This window comes from Borostomias antarcticus, assembly GCF_949987555.1.
Source record: "Borostomias antarcticus genome assembly, chromosome: 4".
In the NCBI taxonomy this organism is placed as follows: domain Eukaryota; kingdom Metazoa; phylum Chordata; class Actinopteri; order Stomiiformes; family Stomiidae; genus Borostomias; species Borostomias antarcticus.
Window position 1 is genome coordinate 2,543,707 of NC_140237.1, and position 15,030 is coordinate 2,558,736.

Genomic DNA, 15,030 nt, shown 5'->3' on the forward strand with positions numbered 1-15,030 from the left:
CAGCTACAGTATAACACCACTTGTTGGACTTTGGACTAACTGGGTGTGAGTGTCAAGCCTATGCAAATACTGTCAAGTATTACTGTGTAAATAATGTTATTCTTTTCCCAATATTATTGTATGCTACTTCCACATTTATCCTCTGTCTCCTCTCAGCCAGGGAATGCAAGAAAGCAGCAAGTACAGCAGATGTTCCCATCATCGCTTCTTCTTATTCATTCTCCTACTGGCAGTGATGCTAGTTCTTTTCAACACCAACCTGGTGGAAAGGACTGTTGGCTGGCCCCCGACATGGTTCATATATGGTCACGGCGGCTTAACTAATAGGGTCATTTACCCCAACTCCACTGGCTCTCACATAGACACTACTGCTATTACAGTCATGGAAGTATCAAACATCTCTGAAGTAAAGACTACGGCAGCCTTACTCATCCCGTATGTGTCACCAGGACCCTACTACGTGGAGTACCCACATGAGTACCACTTCATTGTGGATGAGCCCAAGAAATGCCAAGAGAACAAGCCCTTCCTGGTTTTGATGGTGCCAGTGGCGCCACATAACAGGGCAGCCCGTGACGCCATCCGCAGTACCTGGGGCACTGAGAGCCTGGTACTGGGCAAAGTGATGAGTCTGTTCTTCCTCTTGGCACTGCCAAGTGGAGAGGGGTCAGAGAAGCTCCAAGAGCAGGTTCTCCAGGAGAGTAAACAGCACGGAGACCTGCTGCAGAGCGACTTCAAGGACAGCTACAAAAACCTGACCATCAAGACCATGGTAATGCTGGAGTGGCTGAGCTCTCGCTGCCCCAACGCCTCCTACGCCATGAAGATCGACTCAGACATGTTCCTCAACGTGCACAACTTGGTCAACCTGCTGCTGACCGCACCACAGCACAATTACATGACTGGACTTGTAGCTAAATGGGCGGCTGTTCTACGGAACCAGAACTCCAAATGGTACCTTCCCAGCACAGTTTTCCCTGAGTCAGTCTACCCACCGTATGTTCTGGGACTGGGCTATGTCATGTCTTTAGACCTCCCCAGAAAGCTGGTGGAGGCGTCCAGGCACGTTAAAGCCGTCTACATAGAGGACGTCTATCTGGGATTGTGTATGAGACACCTGGGTATCCAGCCCACTGACCCTCCCAGTGACAACCTGTTTCAGGTCTTCCCTGTTCCTTATAACCGCTGCAGCTATTCCCAGCTAATAGCCACCACCACATACACGATGAACGATCAGATAAATGCCTGGACAGACTTACACAAGCCCGGTCCTACCTGTTAACAAAACCAGGACAGCAAAATGACTTATACACGAAGGCTGGTGAACTTTTTTTTATTTTGTATTTTGTATTAACCTTTATTTTATTTTAATTTTACCATTAAACCTCTGGAGTTTGTCCAGAAAGCTGCAGCTCGCCTGGTGTTCAACCACCCTAAGTTCTCCCACACAACTTTCGTTCTCCGTTCTCTACACTGGCTAGGTAGCAGCTTGCATCCAGTTTAAAACTCTGGTACTATAGCCTACAGGGTAATGAAAGGAACAGCTCCCTCAAACCTCCAGGCCATAGTTAAGCCCCCCCTACCCCCTAACCTCCCCATGCTCGCTGCATACACACTCTCTTCACTGTCTCTTCATCGGCGTTCCGCATCGCAGTCATTGTGAATCAAAGTGGTGGGGTATATCAAACTTTTGGGGCATTCAATGAGGTGGCGGCATACGACCTTGAGGCGATTGGTAGTCCCGTCACTCCGATCTTCCTGCGGTCGATGGAGATAGTCACCTCGTTTCTGTCCTGGCCCTGCTGTGCTGGAATGAACTTCCCACTGGACCTCAGGACAGCAGAGTTGCTGCCCATCTTTCACCGCAGGCTCAAAACTCATCTCTTCAAGAAGTACTACCACGATCCTTCCTCTTAAGCACCTATTGTATTTATATTTTGCTACTCTTGTACTTTAGCTTTAGCACTAGATTATACTCTTAGTCACTTGTCTATAAAGGAGATGCACTTGTGAGTTCTACTGAGAAATAGTAGTCTACCTACCGTACGTTAAATGATAATAAATTATTATAAGTCACTTTGGATAGAAGCATCTGCTAAATGACTGTAATGTAATGTACCAGGTTAGTCCAATTGAGATCAATGATCTCATTTATAAGGCCAAAATAGCTTGAACTTAGGAGTCACAAGTACTGTACGTGGTAGGGAGAAAATAGGGCTGAACACCAACCTTCATCCCGCACTGCATTAAAGGTGGACTGATGCGGAAAAGCATCACACCCTCAGGAACAAAAACAACTTCTGCTTAGTCTGTTACTTGGTTCTTTTGTAAACTGCAATGCTTTATGGTCAACATTTCTTAACTGTAAAATAATTTCCCTATATTTTTATTGTGTGTCACTGCAGTAATATTGTTAACGCCATTAGTCACATCCCAACATATATACCTGTTTGGTGTATGCTAGTGGACAGAGCAGCAACCTGCAGGAGGTTGTGAGTTCAAAACTAGCATCCACTAAATATTGACTGAAAGAGGAGTGTCTGTACGCATGGTATATTACACCCATTCTCTATGGTTTGGTATTGCTACTGTGGTAACCTGGATGAGGCCTCTTTTATAATGTTCCATGTGCCCCACAGGATGCTACTCCCTGCTGGGCGCGTTAAAGCAGGTTTAAGACTTACCCCAAACAGAGAATGTTTAACACACTGGTTTAGGGTCAAAGCCGTGCCATGGCGAATCTGCGACCCTGTCTGTTCATGCGCCATGCTTTTGACATGTGCATGATTTTACAGAAAACTGAAGTGAGACTTGTTAACTATCTGTTTTAAATCAATAAATCAAACAATTTACTAGAAAAGGCCAGTTGTTAAAGGATTTAAACTTTTCATAAGAACGAAATAGCCTGTACAATGGGTGTCATGGTGGTCCAACCTGGTCTCACACGGCAGACGTCAGAATTCGACATTTGTCCATCGCCTCCAAACGTCATATATAAACGGCATCATACGTCGAAATCTGACGTCTGCCAGGTGAGACCAGGTTGTTTCTAGACGGCATCATACAAATGATGCAAATAACGTATATGCGTGGAGCCGCTCGGGCAGCAAGCATTGAGCAATTCCCCTGCGCGCCCGCACGCCTACAGGCGTGCATGCCCGCGCAGCGGTATTGCGATATGCGGAGCGCGCTCACTAAGCGCCGTCCGAGTAGCTCCACTCCTGGGTCCAGTTTCGTAAATTTGCCTGATCCCTGTGTCCACGTTAGAACACGAGCTATAAGAACAGAAATGCTAGCTAATAATAATGACAGTAAGAATGTTTGCTAGTTGCTTGTAAAACGATGTTGTTGTTTGCTAGTTTCGCCAGCTAGTTTTGTCTCTAGTTTTGCACTTGGTGTCGTCTCACCAAAGTTGTTTGACCCACCAAACACACCCTCATAAGCGCAAATTTATGGCGCGTTCCAGGCAACCCGTAACTCGTATTTTTCCAACCTTCTACACGTGAAAATGCACTGGAATGGCAGTCAAACCTGTAACTTCCCACCCGTGAACTCGTACCAGATCGATGTACTCCCAGTTGCGCTCTCTGAGGTCACACAGCCCTCTAAGCAAGACGGCAGCCCCCATGGGTATGGCGACAAAGATATCTTTAGGGCAACGTAAAGTAAATTTGTACGTTGTAATCAAAATAATACAAACGATTATGCACTACAATCTGCTATGTGTATGTAATGATGCCCAAATATGTTGACAAGAGATAGCTAGTGCTAGCTAGCTAACATTAAGGTAAACCTGAACGTGACCATGCAAACGGCGAAAAGTCGATGATATCAATAAATAAAATGTAACGTACGATTTCTTAGCATAGCGAAATTAGGCATACAATGTTTAGCAAGCCAGCTCTGACAATGTGCCAAATCTCAAGCTTTTACCATATCGGCTTGTTTACGTTTATCCAGAATGCCACGCATTCAGACAGTTTGCCTGGAACGCTATGAAGTCGTGAGTCTTGACTTGAAGTCGTAATTAACGGGCCCAAAATCCTATCTGGAACGTGGCATAATACCCCTCTTCCATCACGTGTTCCAATGTGAACAACCAATCACAAAACTCTGACAACAACCTATCAAAAACGTATCCCACGTCGTCTGCCGACGTTTATAACGCCGTCTATGGGCCCGTCCCCACTGGTCAGCGGGAATTTATGGAACGCCAAATGGGTCATAATTCTCCTTGATTTTTCGCCGTCACCAGGTGTGTTTTCATTGAAATCGCCGTATTGGACGGCGCAAATCCTCGCAATGCGCCGTTTAATAAGTGCCTGGCGCTGCCAGGCGTCGGTTATGATTAAATACACCTGTCGCCTTCAGGCGTTTATTAAACGCCGCCAGGCGTCTCATAAGCACATTTTTGAAAGGTACCGCCCACTGGCCTCTACGGTGACTCAGGTAGTACAATTGTCCGAATGAGGGTCCACTTCAGAACACGGTAAGTGCACTAGGCTACTTTTAATAACATATTACAGTGTTATCTAGCTATTATATTACACCAGCTTTGAACTATTTTACTCATTAAGTACCGAAAGCATTTAATAAAAAAAGATAAAATAATTAATAGAAAATAGATTCAATAAAAGCATTAAGCAAAGACAGCTTTGATTGCCAGCTAGCTAGCTACAGATTTAGAACACTAGTCAGCTAATGATGGCTAAAGACAGTAGGCCTATAGCTAATACAATGTTTGCCTAAACTTAACCTACCGGCAGATTGCCATTAGCTAGCAATAGTCTACATTTAACAATTACAAACATATTAAAGTTAAGTTACAGTTGGTGCTTCTGTGTCTCTTGGTAGTTTGCAATTAATCATCACCACCTCATTATTTGCAGAGGTATTTGCAGAGACTTCAGAAAGCAAAACATACAATGCAATATATTGTCTCAGTCTAAAAATACGCTGTGATGCCTATTATGAGGGGAAGGGAGGGAGTTAGAGGGTTGAAGGGGGTTGTTTATCGGTTGTTGTATTTTGTTTATTGGTTGTTTTTTATTGGGTGTTGCAGTTGGCAGGCCTATGGCCAGAGAAAACCCTCCACCTACATTGGGATCTTTGACATCAACTGCTGGTACCACGCCCAGATGCCTGGCTCTCAGGTATTTGAAACGGACGGACCAGTTCTATCTCCTGTCTATAACTGCTCTGCTACTCTACAGGGCTAGTAGTGAAGGCCAGCGTTGTTTGACTGATTAATAGACTTTATTGGAGAATAAAAAACATGTACAGCCAGTGCATAATGGCAGTACAAAAATTAAAGTAAACTGTCAAGGATGTCTGAAGACAGTCTCAGATGTATCCTTAGATGTATCCATTGTGGTGTGTGTGTGTGTGTGTGTGTGTGTGTGTGTGTGTGTTTCTTGTATGTTCCAGAGCGGGAGATTTATTCCAGAGCGGAGGAGTCCCTGGACGGCGTGGTGGAGATGATGGCCCCCTGACCGCAGCCTGGGCAGAGGCCTGGCCTACACCTGCCCCGCACACCTGAACAGTTATACTGCCCCACCACATACAACTTTTTGCACACTCTCACACACACATGTGCACATATATGCCCCTCCACACACATAAATGGTCCAAAACCCTGCTGCAAGGCTACTGACTAGGTCCAGAATGTCCTGTCACATTACTCGAATCCTGGCCTCCTTACACTGGCTCCCCATCAGTTTCAGGACCCAGTTTAAGGTACTTGTCATCACTTTTAGAGCTCTGCATGGTCAAACACTATAAACCCATCTTTTTCAACAAATAAAATGTAACGACTGCAGTGCTGTTGCATAAAAGCAATAACACATTTGAGGGCTTCTGACCGCAGCACTGCCGTGCCAATAACCACGCACTCCCTCTCGTGTGTTATTGCTTACATAAACCACTGACGGTGAGGCTGCACACAAACCACCGACACACACCGCCAACCAGTCACTGTCACTAAAATGAGCTCTGTATGTGTTGTGTGTGTGTGTGTGTGTATGCCTCTAGATCAGGCAGGGTGTAGTGACCCTGCGCTGTGTCCTGGAGTGGGCCTGGACAAGGTGGTCCATGTCCTGGAGTGGGCCTGGACAAGGTGGTCCATGTCCTGGAGTGGGCCTGGACAAGGTGGTCCATGTCCTGGAGTGGGCCTGGGACAAGCTGGTCCATGTCCTGGAGTGGGCCTGGGACAAGGTGGTCCATGTCCTGGAGGGCCCTGGGACAAGCTGGTCCATGTCCTGGAGTGGGCCTGGGACAAGCTGGTCCACATCAAGGAAGAGCTGTTTTATGTTCTGTCTTCATCTTCCCTCTCACACACTTTATCTCTTTGATAATATTTTTGAAAAATTATTCACTCTGGTTTTTAAAAATAATATGTTACTTAGTACTTTGTGTACTAGCAGTAATTCCATAAATACAGCTGTTAATTTGATCTGAGTCTGATTTCTTGTAACATCTTAATGGTTTAATTTACTACGATATGATAGAGTCAAGAGATCTGGTGGGTGCTAATGGCCAGATTGGACCAGAGACATCGCCAGCCTGGAGGAAAGAGATAACCTTATCCAGTCCGCCACCAAGTTCTACCTGGAGGGAGATTGCAGGAGGACCTTTTCTGATTAAATCCCCCAAAATTGTTCAAATCTTTGACACTGCTTTATTAAGATTAATTGATAAAATAAACCTCACCTCAACTTGAACACACAAACCTTGTTAGTAGTATTTTTTTTAGAATTACATAGCTCAGTTCATCATAACTTGTGGTCAGGTACATTACACATAACCTACGCCTCAGCTTTAACATATTTACACACTAACAGAGCCCTGCCCAGGAGGAGGAAGGCTGGAAGGTAAAAGAAGAGTAGAAAAGGCATTTCAAACTGTGTTGTGCCAAAGAGAGGAGATTGTAAGATGCCACTCTCCATGTACTCTCTCCACACTTCATACGAGGTGTGGATAGGCAGTCTCAGTGTTATAATACAGGTGTTGGCCTCTGGGAAGATGCGCTTTAGCTCCGCCCCCTGAACATGCAGGAACTCCAGGTGTGGCTCCACTGGGAAGCACAGACGCGGTACTGCTGAAGCCCCCGATGCGAAGACTAACAATGTTTCCAGTGTTAGAGGATATGATTCCTTTTCTGAAATCACAGACAAAAGTATGCTTACTAAAGACAATATAGAGGACCATTACTTGACATGCCCATGGAGAGTATTGCTCACAAAAGGAGCTGTAAAAGTTCTGCTGACATTTAAGAACATGCTATAGATCAGTAATGGAATGACCTTGATGTTTTTATTATATTACATTACAGTCATCTAGCAGATGTTTTTATGAATTTTCATGAGGTTCCAGCAGGGGGGCAGAGGTTATCTCCTCTCCAAACACATTTCAATTTCAGAGATTTTATTTTCTGCATTCTCTGGTGATTTTTACGATGTGAATCACATAATAAGACAATGTAAAATCACCTTATCGAGCACTTAACCCAGTCCTTGCATGCAATAAAAACTTACAACAATTACAGTTTTTAATAGAAATGATTTTCAGCTCCCATCATTCCCAGGACAGATGTTGTTTTCAGCCATTCTTTTGTATTCACCCCATGGAATCTTTCACATTTCACGCATTCACATGTATCTCTGACTTAGCACCCACTATCCCTAAAAGTGTCCTTTTTCGAATCGGAATATCAATTTTCAGATGCGCAAATACTCTTAGGGGCATTTGAAGAGGCAAAATGTCTGCATACAAAGCAGTATGCTGCGTCCTTGGATTGAGAATATTCCAGCCAGGGATGCTCTTTATACCACTCACTGTAGAAAGATATTCTTGCCCCTCCCCATAAGGGTTATGGAAAGGCGTTCAGATGTGGCTGCATCGGTCCATCATTTTTATATTTCGATACATCTAAAATGAGAGAAAAGAAGCAATTAGGACAATTAATTTACTACTGTATCAGTACTTACTGAACAATTCAACTGTCCTACTCAAATTCCATTCGCCCACTCACAGCCTAGTGTGAAGCACCTTGCATTAACTTCAACACCAGCCTAAATCATGCACAATTCTGAACATGTAGGCTACAGTAAGAACCCAATACCACAGGCTACACTAGCCAATGTCATAGAACATGAAAGACATAGTGTTATATAGAAATCCGTTAACAGTGAACTAATATACTGTACCATGAGGTCCAGCTGGACTTGTAGTATGGATCTGAGTGCCACTGCTCCTGTCGGTCTGTCCATCATTGTCCCTCTCTTCATCACTGTTCTGCTCTCCCCCTCTTTCTGAGTCACTTCTCTCTCAATGGCTCTGTCTCGGTCTCTGGTGTTTTGTTCTTCACAGTCATCACTCAGTTCTTCTTCATTCCTCCGTTACTTATGCTTTTCTCTTCTCTTTCTGGACTGTCCAGTGCTCTGCTCTTCGCCTTTGTCTGACTCCCCTCCTATCTTTGTTTTTTTTTGGTTGAAAAACGCTGGCTATATGCCACAACTTTTCTCCTTCCTTTTCATTTTTGCATCTGCTGGACCTACAGTATTCAAGAAAAGGGGGGATTAAAGCCATGCCATACATTGTCCTGGGTACTCAATTTATGAGCTAAGCTGGCAAGCTATGGCTGTAGATTGGCAATAAGCAGTCAACTTTTGCTGTTGTAGATTTCGTGATTTTCTCTAAACACAGCATGCACACACACCGTTCTTTAAACCCATCCCCATTTCACTATGACAGCCTCATTATTGTCTCACTTATGCTACTAACATAACACATGTACTGTGCTAGTGACTGAAGCTTGCTACACAACTTTGTGTTGCAATTTGTTTCTGTGAGCTCCTACATTCCTTTTGTAACGTTTATTGACAACAGCGCACGCTGAGGAAAACGTCTCATTTCACTATAGTACTAGCTAGCAAACGTTGATGTGAAGCTATACCCCCGCCTTAGTATATACACCAAAAAGTTTAGAATACCTCTAACTACACCAGTCATGTGGTTGAGCACTTCTATCATATATTTCACATTGTCAAACTTGACAGAACATTTGAACATTTTAAACAGAGCAACAAACAAACTAGAAAGTACATTTCCTGGAGAAAATGTGAGGTGGGCTAGCTGCTGCAGCTGTATGTAACAGCTACTGCTAGAACTACTACGGACCGGGCAATCTCCATGCACCCACCGGCGAAGACCGTGCGTCTAGCCCATTCAGGGGCTGAATTGTGGGGTCCATGGCGTGGACAGTGGCGCCCCCTCAGGTCAGAGCCAGTCAGGGACAGTGTACCCCTCTCCAGGCCACCTATCCGCCCGCACCGGTGAAGACCGTGTGTCTCAAGCCCACTCAGGGGCTGAGTTGTGGGGCCCGTGGCGTGGATAGTGGCGTAGTGCTGAGACTCCGCCCCCTCAAGTCAGAGCCATTCGGGGACAGTGTACCCCTCTTCGGGCCACCTACCTGACTCCGCCAGTGAAGACCGTGTGCCTCTAGCCCACTCAGGGGCTGAGTTGTGGGGCCCGTGGTGTGGATAGTGGCGTGCTGGTTAGGCTCCGCGCCCTTGGGTCACAGCTAGTCGAGGACAGTACAGTGACCTCCGGGCAATTTCCATGCATCCACCATTGAAGACTGTGTGTCTCTAGCTCACTCAGGGGCTGAAAAGTGGGTTCTGTGGCGTGAATAGTGGCGTGGTGGCGAGGCTCTGCCCCTTTTGGTCATAGCCAGTCAGGGATGGTGTACTCCTCTCTGGGCTACCCACCGGCCCCCACCAGTGAAGATCATGTGTCTCTATTCCACTTTGGCTGAGTTCTGTGCTACCACAATAGTTATAAAAGGGTGCCTGTACCTTTAAGAGAGGCTGCACATGCACACAAATTTAAAAAAAAAAGCAACATCTGCCACCACTCTAATCCCAACTGACACTCTGATCCTAGACATAGTCCGCTTCAGACAGCTCTATCACGAAAACTATAAATGTTACAGCTTATATATTGACACCATCGGAATCCTGAGAACTTGCAGAACATTTGTATGTATAATATGTCCGTATAGCTTAAACACTGTAGGCATGGCGACAAGTTAGAAAAAGGGTAAAAATGCAAAATTAGCAGCTCAGAAGTTAGTGCGGCACCATATGTTTCAATGGGGAGCGCAGTTGGCGAACAAATCGTCATACCTCAAAAACGGTTTTGTTAAAGAATTTCAACTCATCACCCATGTGTTCACGCCAAGATAGGTTTTCTGTTATCTTACTATTTAGGTTCCTGTTAGGTTCCTGTTTTCTCTGAGTTTATTGTTTTACAATGTTTGTGGAAAGCCGACCTTAACTGCATTCTCACGGCCATCTGTTTAAGCCAGAGCAACTGGCACAACAGATCACAACCCCCTGTCACGACACGGCTCCTTTAAAAGGGCTCCGCCTCTCTTGGACGGGGCTCTCTGACTTGAATTGACTTCCTGTTGTGAGAGACCGCTTGCAAACGTATTGAAGAATAAAGCTATCGTCTTTGTTTTAACCAGCTTGAATCGACCACTCGCGTGCTCTTATTCTTAATCCAAGCATTAAGGAAATAAGCATCAACAATATGGCGACGTGTCTGTAGACCGACCGAATTGCGGTTTTCTGGGACAACTACGAGTATTTTCGCGTGCTCCGGAGGCGAAGCGTGGATCCGCGACAAGTTTTGACTTGGGGACTCAAACTTCGAGCAGTTGGCGTATTCTGCTGGCTAGTTTTCTCGAAGCCCTTCTCCTCTGCAGCTCGCTAAAAGGACTGGTACGTTGAGAATCTAAATCATAGTGGTACGATTGTGTTTTTCAGCTGGAGACATTGACCATAGTTTTATTCGCACCGGTTATGTGATTCTGTGTTCTGCACTACATTTGTTTTGTTCTGCATTATACAAGGAGGTTACGTAGGCTGTTGGCCGCATGACTGTTTACGAAAACCGGCAGGTTTTCAGGTGTTTCTGTTACCTCGGATAAGCCTGGTTCTGTGTCGTGGGGTTGCGCGACTCAACGTGGTTTTTTTTATTTACTCCAGTTGTGAGGGCACAACAACGGGGATGGCTGTGATAGTTCGAGAGGTTATTTGACGCCCCGGGTGATTTTGCTAAGTGAGCTAAGTCGTTTCATTTTGTTTGTCTTGTCTTGGGGTTTCAGATCCTGTTTTCTGGGTTTTGTTTAGTGTTGAACTTCTGTACATGCTAGCTACGGTTTGGTTTTGCATTTAAGTGTCTGTTGTGCTGGCTTTGTTTTGTGTTCAGTGTTGGGGTTATTTTGGGATTTCTACGGCACTCTTGTGCTCATCCTTTGTTCTTTTAATTCTGCTCCAAGCTACGTATCTTGTATTTCTGTTAGCTTTGGTTTTTGTGCTATTGGTTCAATGCTAAGCTTCCCTGTGCTAGCTAGTTCATCCACATGGTTGGTTCCACATGTTGATTAGCCCACGTGCTTAGCTAACTTTGTGCACACGTGGTTTGACTTCCTGTTTTGCTGCTTGTGAAAAAAAAAAGAGAGAGGTCCTGTTTTTCCTCAACCATTTTGAGGATCCACCATTTTGGTTTCTGAAGTCTGCCATTTTGAAAAAAAAAAAAAAAAAAGTAACAGGAAAAAAAAAAACCTCTCAACACAGCAGTTATTGTTTTTTTACTGTACTTTTGACATTTGTTTGTATTTGTAAAATGGGAACTACTGCTAGTACACCAAAACGTGAACCTTTACTGGGCGCTGCCAAGATAGTGGCATTAAAGTATGATCCGAGTGTGTGTGAGCAAATTACTTTATGGGCTAAAAATAGTGATTTTCCTGTCTCTGGTACACTGTCTGTTAAGTTGCTAGGGAAAGTTAAGAGACAGCTTAAGGAGTTTCAATTAACTAAGCTAGGTAGGAAGCCAGAGAATGCCATTAACTGGTCTCACTTTCTTGCCTGGGAGACAGCTGCAAATGACTCAATTGATAGAGCTGAAACTGCCCGCAACAAAAGGGAGGCTAGGAAGAACTCTGTCACTACTAAAGCTGTTTATGTTAAGAAATTAATTCCTCCTTCAGACAACGACGACCTTTTAGAACCGGGTCGTTTATATCCTGATCCAAATGCGGCCGTCCCTATTCCAGGCCCTCAGGCTCAGCAGGGCATCGTCCCTCCTCTAGGCCATGTGCTGCCCCCCCCTCTTCCAGTCCCGACACTTCAGCCAACCTCCATGGTTCAACACACCCCCCCTGCTCCTGCATTGTTACGGTTTACGACCCCTATTGCTGGTCCGTCATCTGTCCCCTCTCAGCATGTCCCCTCTCAGGTTTCACATCTCCCCTCTCCCTCATCTTTAGCTGGATCTCCTTTTGGAGCTCACTCCCAAACTCCTTGGTTGTTTCAGATGTCACCCCCCCCAGGTTATTATTCTCATAGCAGTACTCCGGCAGGGACTTCTTTTAGTGATGTTCACAGTCAGTCTAAATTGGCTATTTCCTTCCCTGGAACTTCCCTTTCTACTGGCTCAACCCCTTCATTGACTGACTCTATGACTCCTGATGACACCTCAGCCAAAGTCTCACCTCCCTTATTGACTCCCCCTGATACTACTCCTCCCCCTGCTCTTGATATTTCTCCCCCTGCTCTTGAAACATTAGAGGGCCATCCACATTATAGTCTTAGGTCTACTGGTCAGGTTCAGGAACATCAACTCTCTTCTGCATTAGGCAAGCTGCTATTGCCAATGATTAGATGCATTAATCCTGTACCTCAACCACCTCTGGGCCAACCAGGTCACGCCATATGGAGCCCTTTTTCTGATGTCTACAGACCTTTCCGTTGTGATGAGCTGCGGGAGCTTGCGTCCTCATTACCTGATCCTGCTAAGGACATTGATAGTTTTGAGAGAGATGTGAATGCTGCTGTTCAGATGTACAGACCGCACTCTGAGGAACTTGAGGCTGTAATGAGGCTTGCGCTACGTCTCAAATGGGCTGATATAAGGAAGTTATTAGTATAGTCAGAGACTTTGCACATAGAATGAACTACGCTAACTGTTGGATTTGTCAAAATGTACCTCTTAGTACTGCTGCGCCCATATTCTATCCAATTCCTTTAACCCAAGCAGAATGGTCACACTATGACTGGCAGGGTTTAGCTACTCATGTTTTCTCTGCTCCTGGACAATCCTCTGCTTGTCATTTTCATGTAGGATTAGATAGACTAGGTAACTCCTATACAGGGATTGAAGAGGTTATTCTAAGCAAATTAACACTAGAGGTTAATGAGAATCATAGACCTTCTAATTTCTCCCGCCTTATTCTGTTCAAGGTTACACACTTTTCTGAAATAGCTGGACAGGGATTGGTTCACAATATTCAAGTTATATTAGTCCAAATAGACAATCATGCACCGAGTACTAGGTTAGCTTGCACAGCTGTATCTACTACAGTTAATTGGCGAAATTCAATTACCATTTCTGGATTAAAATGTCAAATTATCGATTGCATCATTAAAGCACAAACAAAATTGCATCCTCAAGAAATGGAACATCAAAATCAAGTCGACCAATTCAAAGTAGTACCTCTTCAACAGGTTACAGCCTGTATTGATCTTTTCAGATACAACACACAAATTAGGACACAAATTAATGATCTAGGCACTAGCTCCTGCGTTGCTCCTATCTACGAATTCTTATATCCAGGTTCAGCGATAGGCCTTCCAAAAGGTGTATTTTTAGTCTGTGGCGATACAGCTTATTCAACCCTAAATAGCAACAGTGTAGGAAGATGCTATCTTGCTCATTTAATTCCCATGATTAGGAAGGTGGATCACGCTGAAATGCAGGTAATTCATCATCAATCAAATTATAGACATCGTCGTGCTATATCGCCCTTTCAGTTTATTTTTGGTGTATTTTTCCCTAACTATGGCATGTATAACACCCAAACTGAACTCATGACTCTCTCCGCTGTCTTGGCGGATCACTTGAATGTATCGGACAGAGTAATTTCAGCCTTAGCTAAGGAGGTGAATGAAATGAAGAAAGTTGTGCTACAAAATAGGTTTGCCTTAGATATAATTCTTGCTAGTAAAGGAGGAACATGCGCGATTGTAGGGTCAGAATGCTGTTCGTTCATCTCAGATCCAAATGCCACATTAACAGAGTTCCATGAATCAAACATGAAAGGTATTCAGATCTTAAAGACTGTCCATGGGTTTAATGCTTGGGGAATTTTCGATAATGCTTTTTCAAGTTCTGGAAATATTCTCAGATCTCTAGGTATCATTTTTATGATTATTATTTTGATTATTATTATTATTGGCATTGTTCTTAAGTGTATTGGAAAGTGTTTGAATACTGTTACAGATATGCCCATTACTGCATTAATGTTCAAAGGAGAAGTTGAATTAGACCTTCATTCAACTCAAGAACTTAGTCAAGTCTGTGCCATTGGAAATAAGGATTTTGAATTGTTTTGAAACTTGAAGTTAAGTTTTTTTCCTCTCAAAAGAAAGAGGTTTTTTTTTTTCCACTCATGAATATATGAAATCTGTATTAGATTAGTATCATGTTATCTTTTTACCTTGCTTATGATGATATTTTATAATTTGATTCCACATGGTTGATTCTTTCATTTATATTATTATTGTTGTGGATGTTTTACCCACAAGATTGGGGAATTGTTAAAGAATTTCAACTCATCACCCATGTGTTCACGCCAAGATAGGTTTTCTGTTATCTTACTATTTAGGTTCCTGTTAGGTTCCTGTTTTCTCTGAGTTTATTGTTTTACAATGTTTGTGGAAAGCCGACCTTAACTGCATTCTCACGGCCATCTGTTTAAGCCAGAGCAACTGGCACAACAGATCACAACCCCCTGTCACGACACGGCTCCTTTAAAAGGGCTCCGCCTCTCTTGGACGGGGCTCTCTGACTTGAATTGACTTCCTGTTGTGAGAGACCGCTTGCAAACGTATTGAAGAATAAAGCTATCGTCTTTGTTTTAACCAGCTTGAATCGACCACTCGCGTGCTCTTATTCTTAATC

The 15,030-nt window shown here is 44.1% G+C and overlaps 1 protein-coding gene across 1 annotated transcript; it reads left to right on the forward strand.

Moving 5' to 3' along the window:
* Positions 1-235: 235 nt before the first annotated feature.
* On the forward strand, positions 236-1,282 carry LOC311308087 (beta-1,3-galactosyltransferase 2; the record flags this gene model as incomplete). The annotated part of the gene is made up of 1 exon (XM_084437024.1): positions 236-1,282. One exon carries the CDS (start codon positions 236-238, stop codon positions 1,280-1,282), a length of 1,047 nt encoding a protein of 348 aa, XP_084293150.1.
* Positions 1,283-15,030: the final 13,748 nt, after the last annotated feature.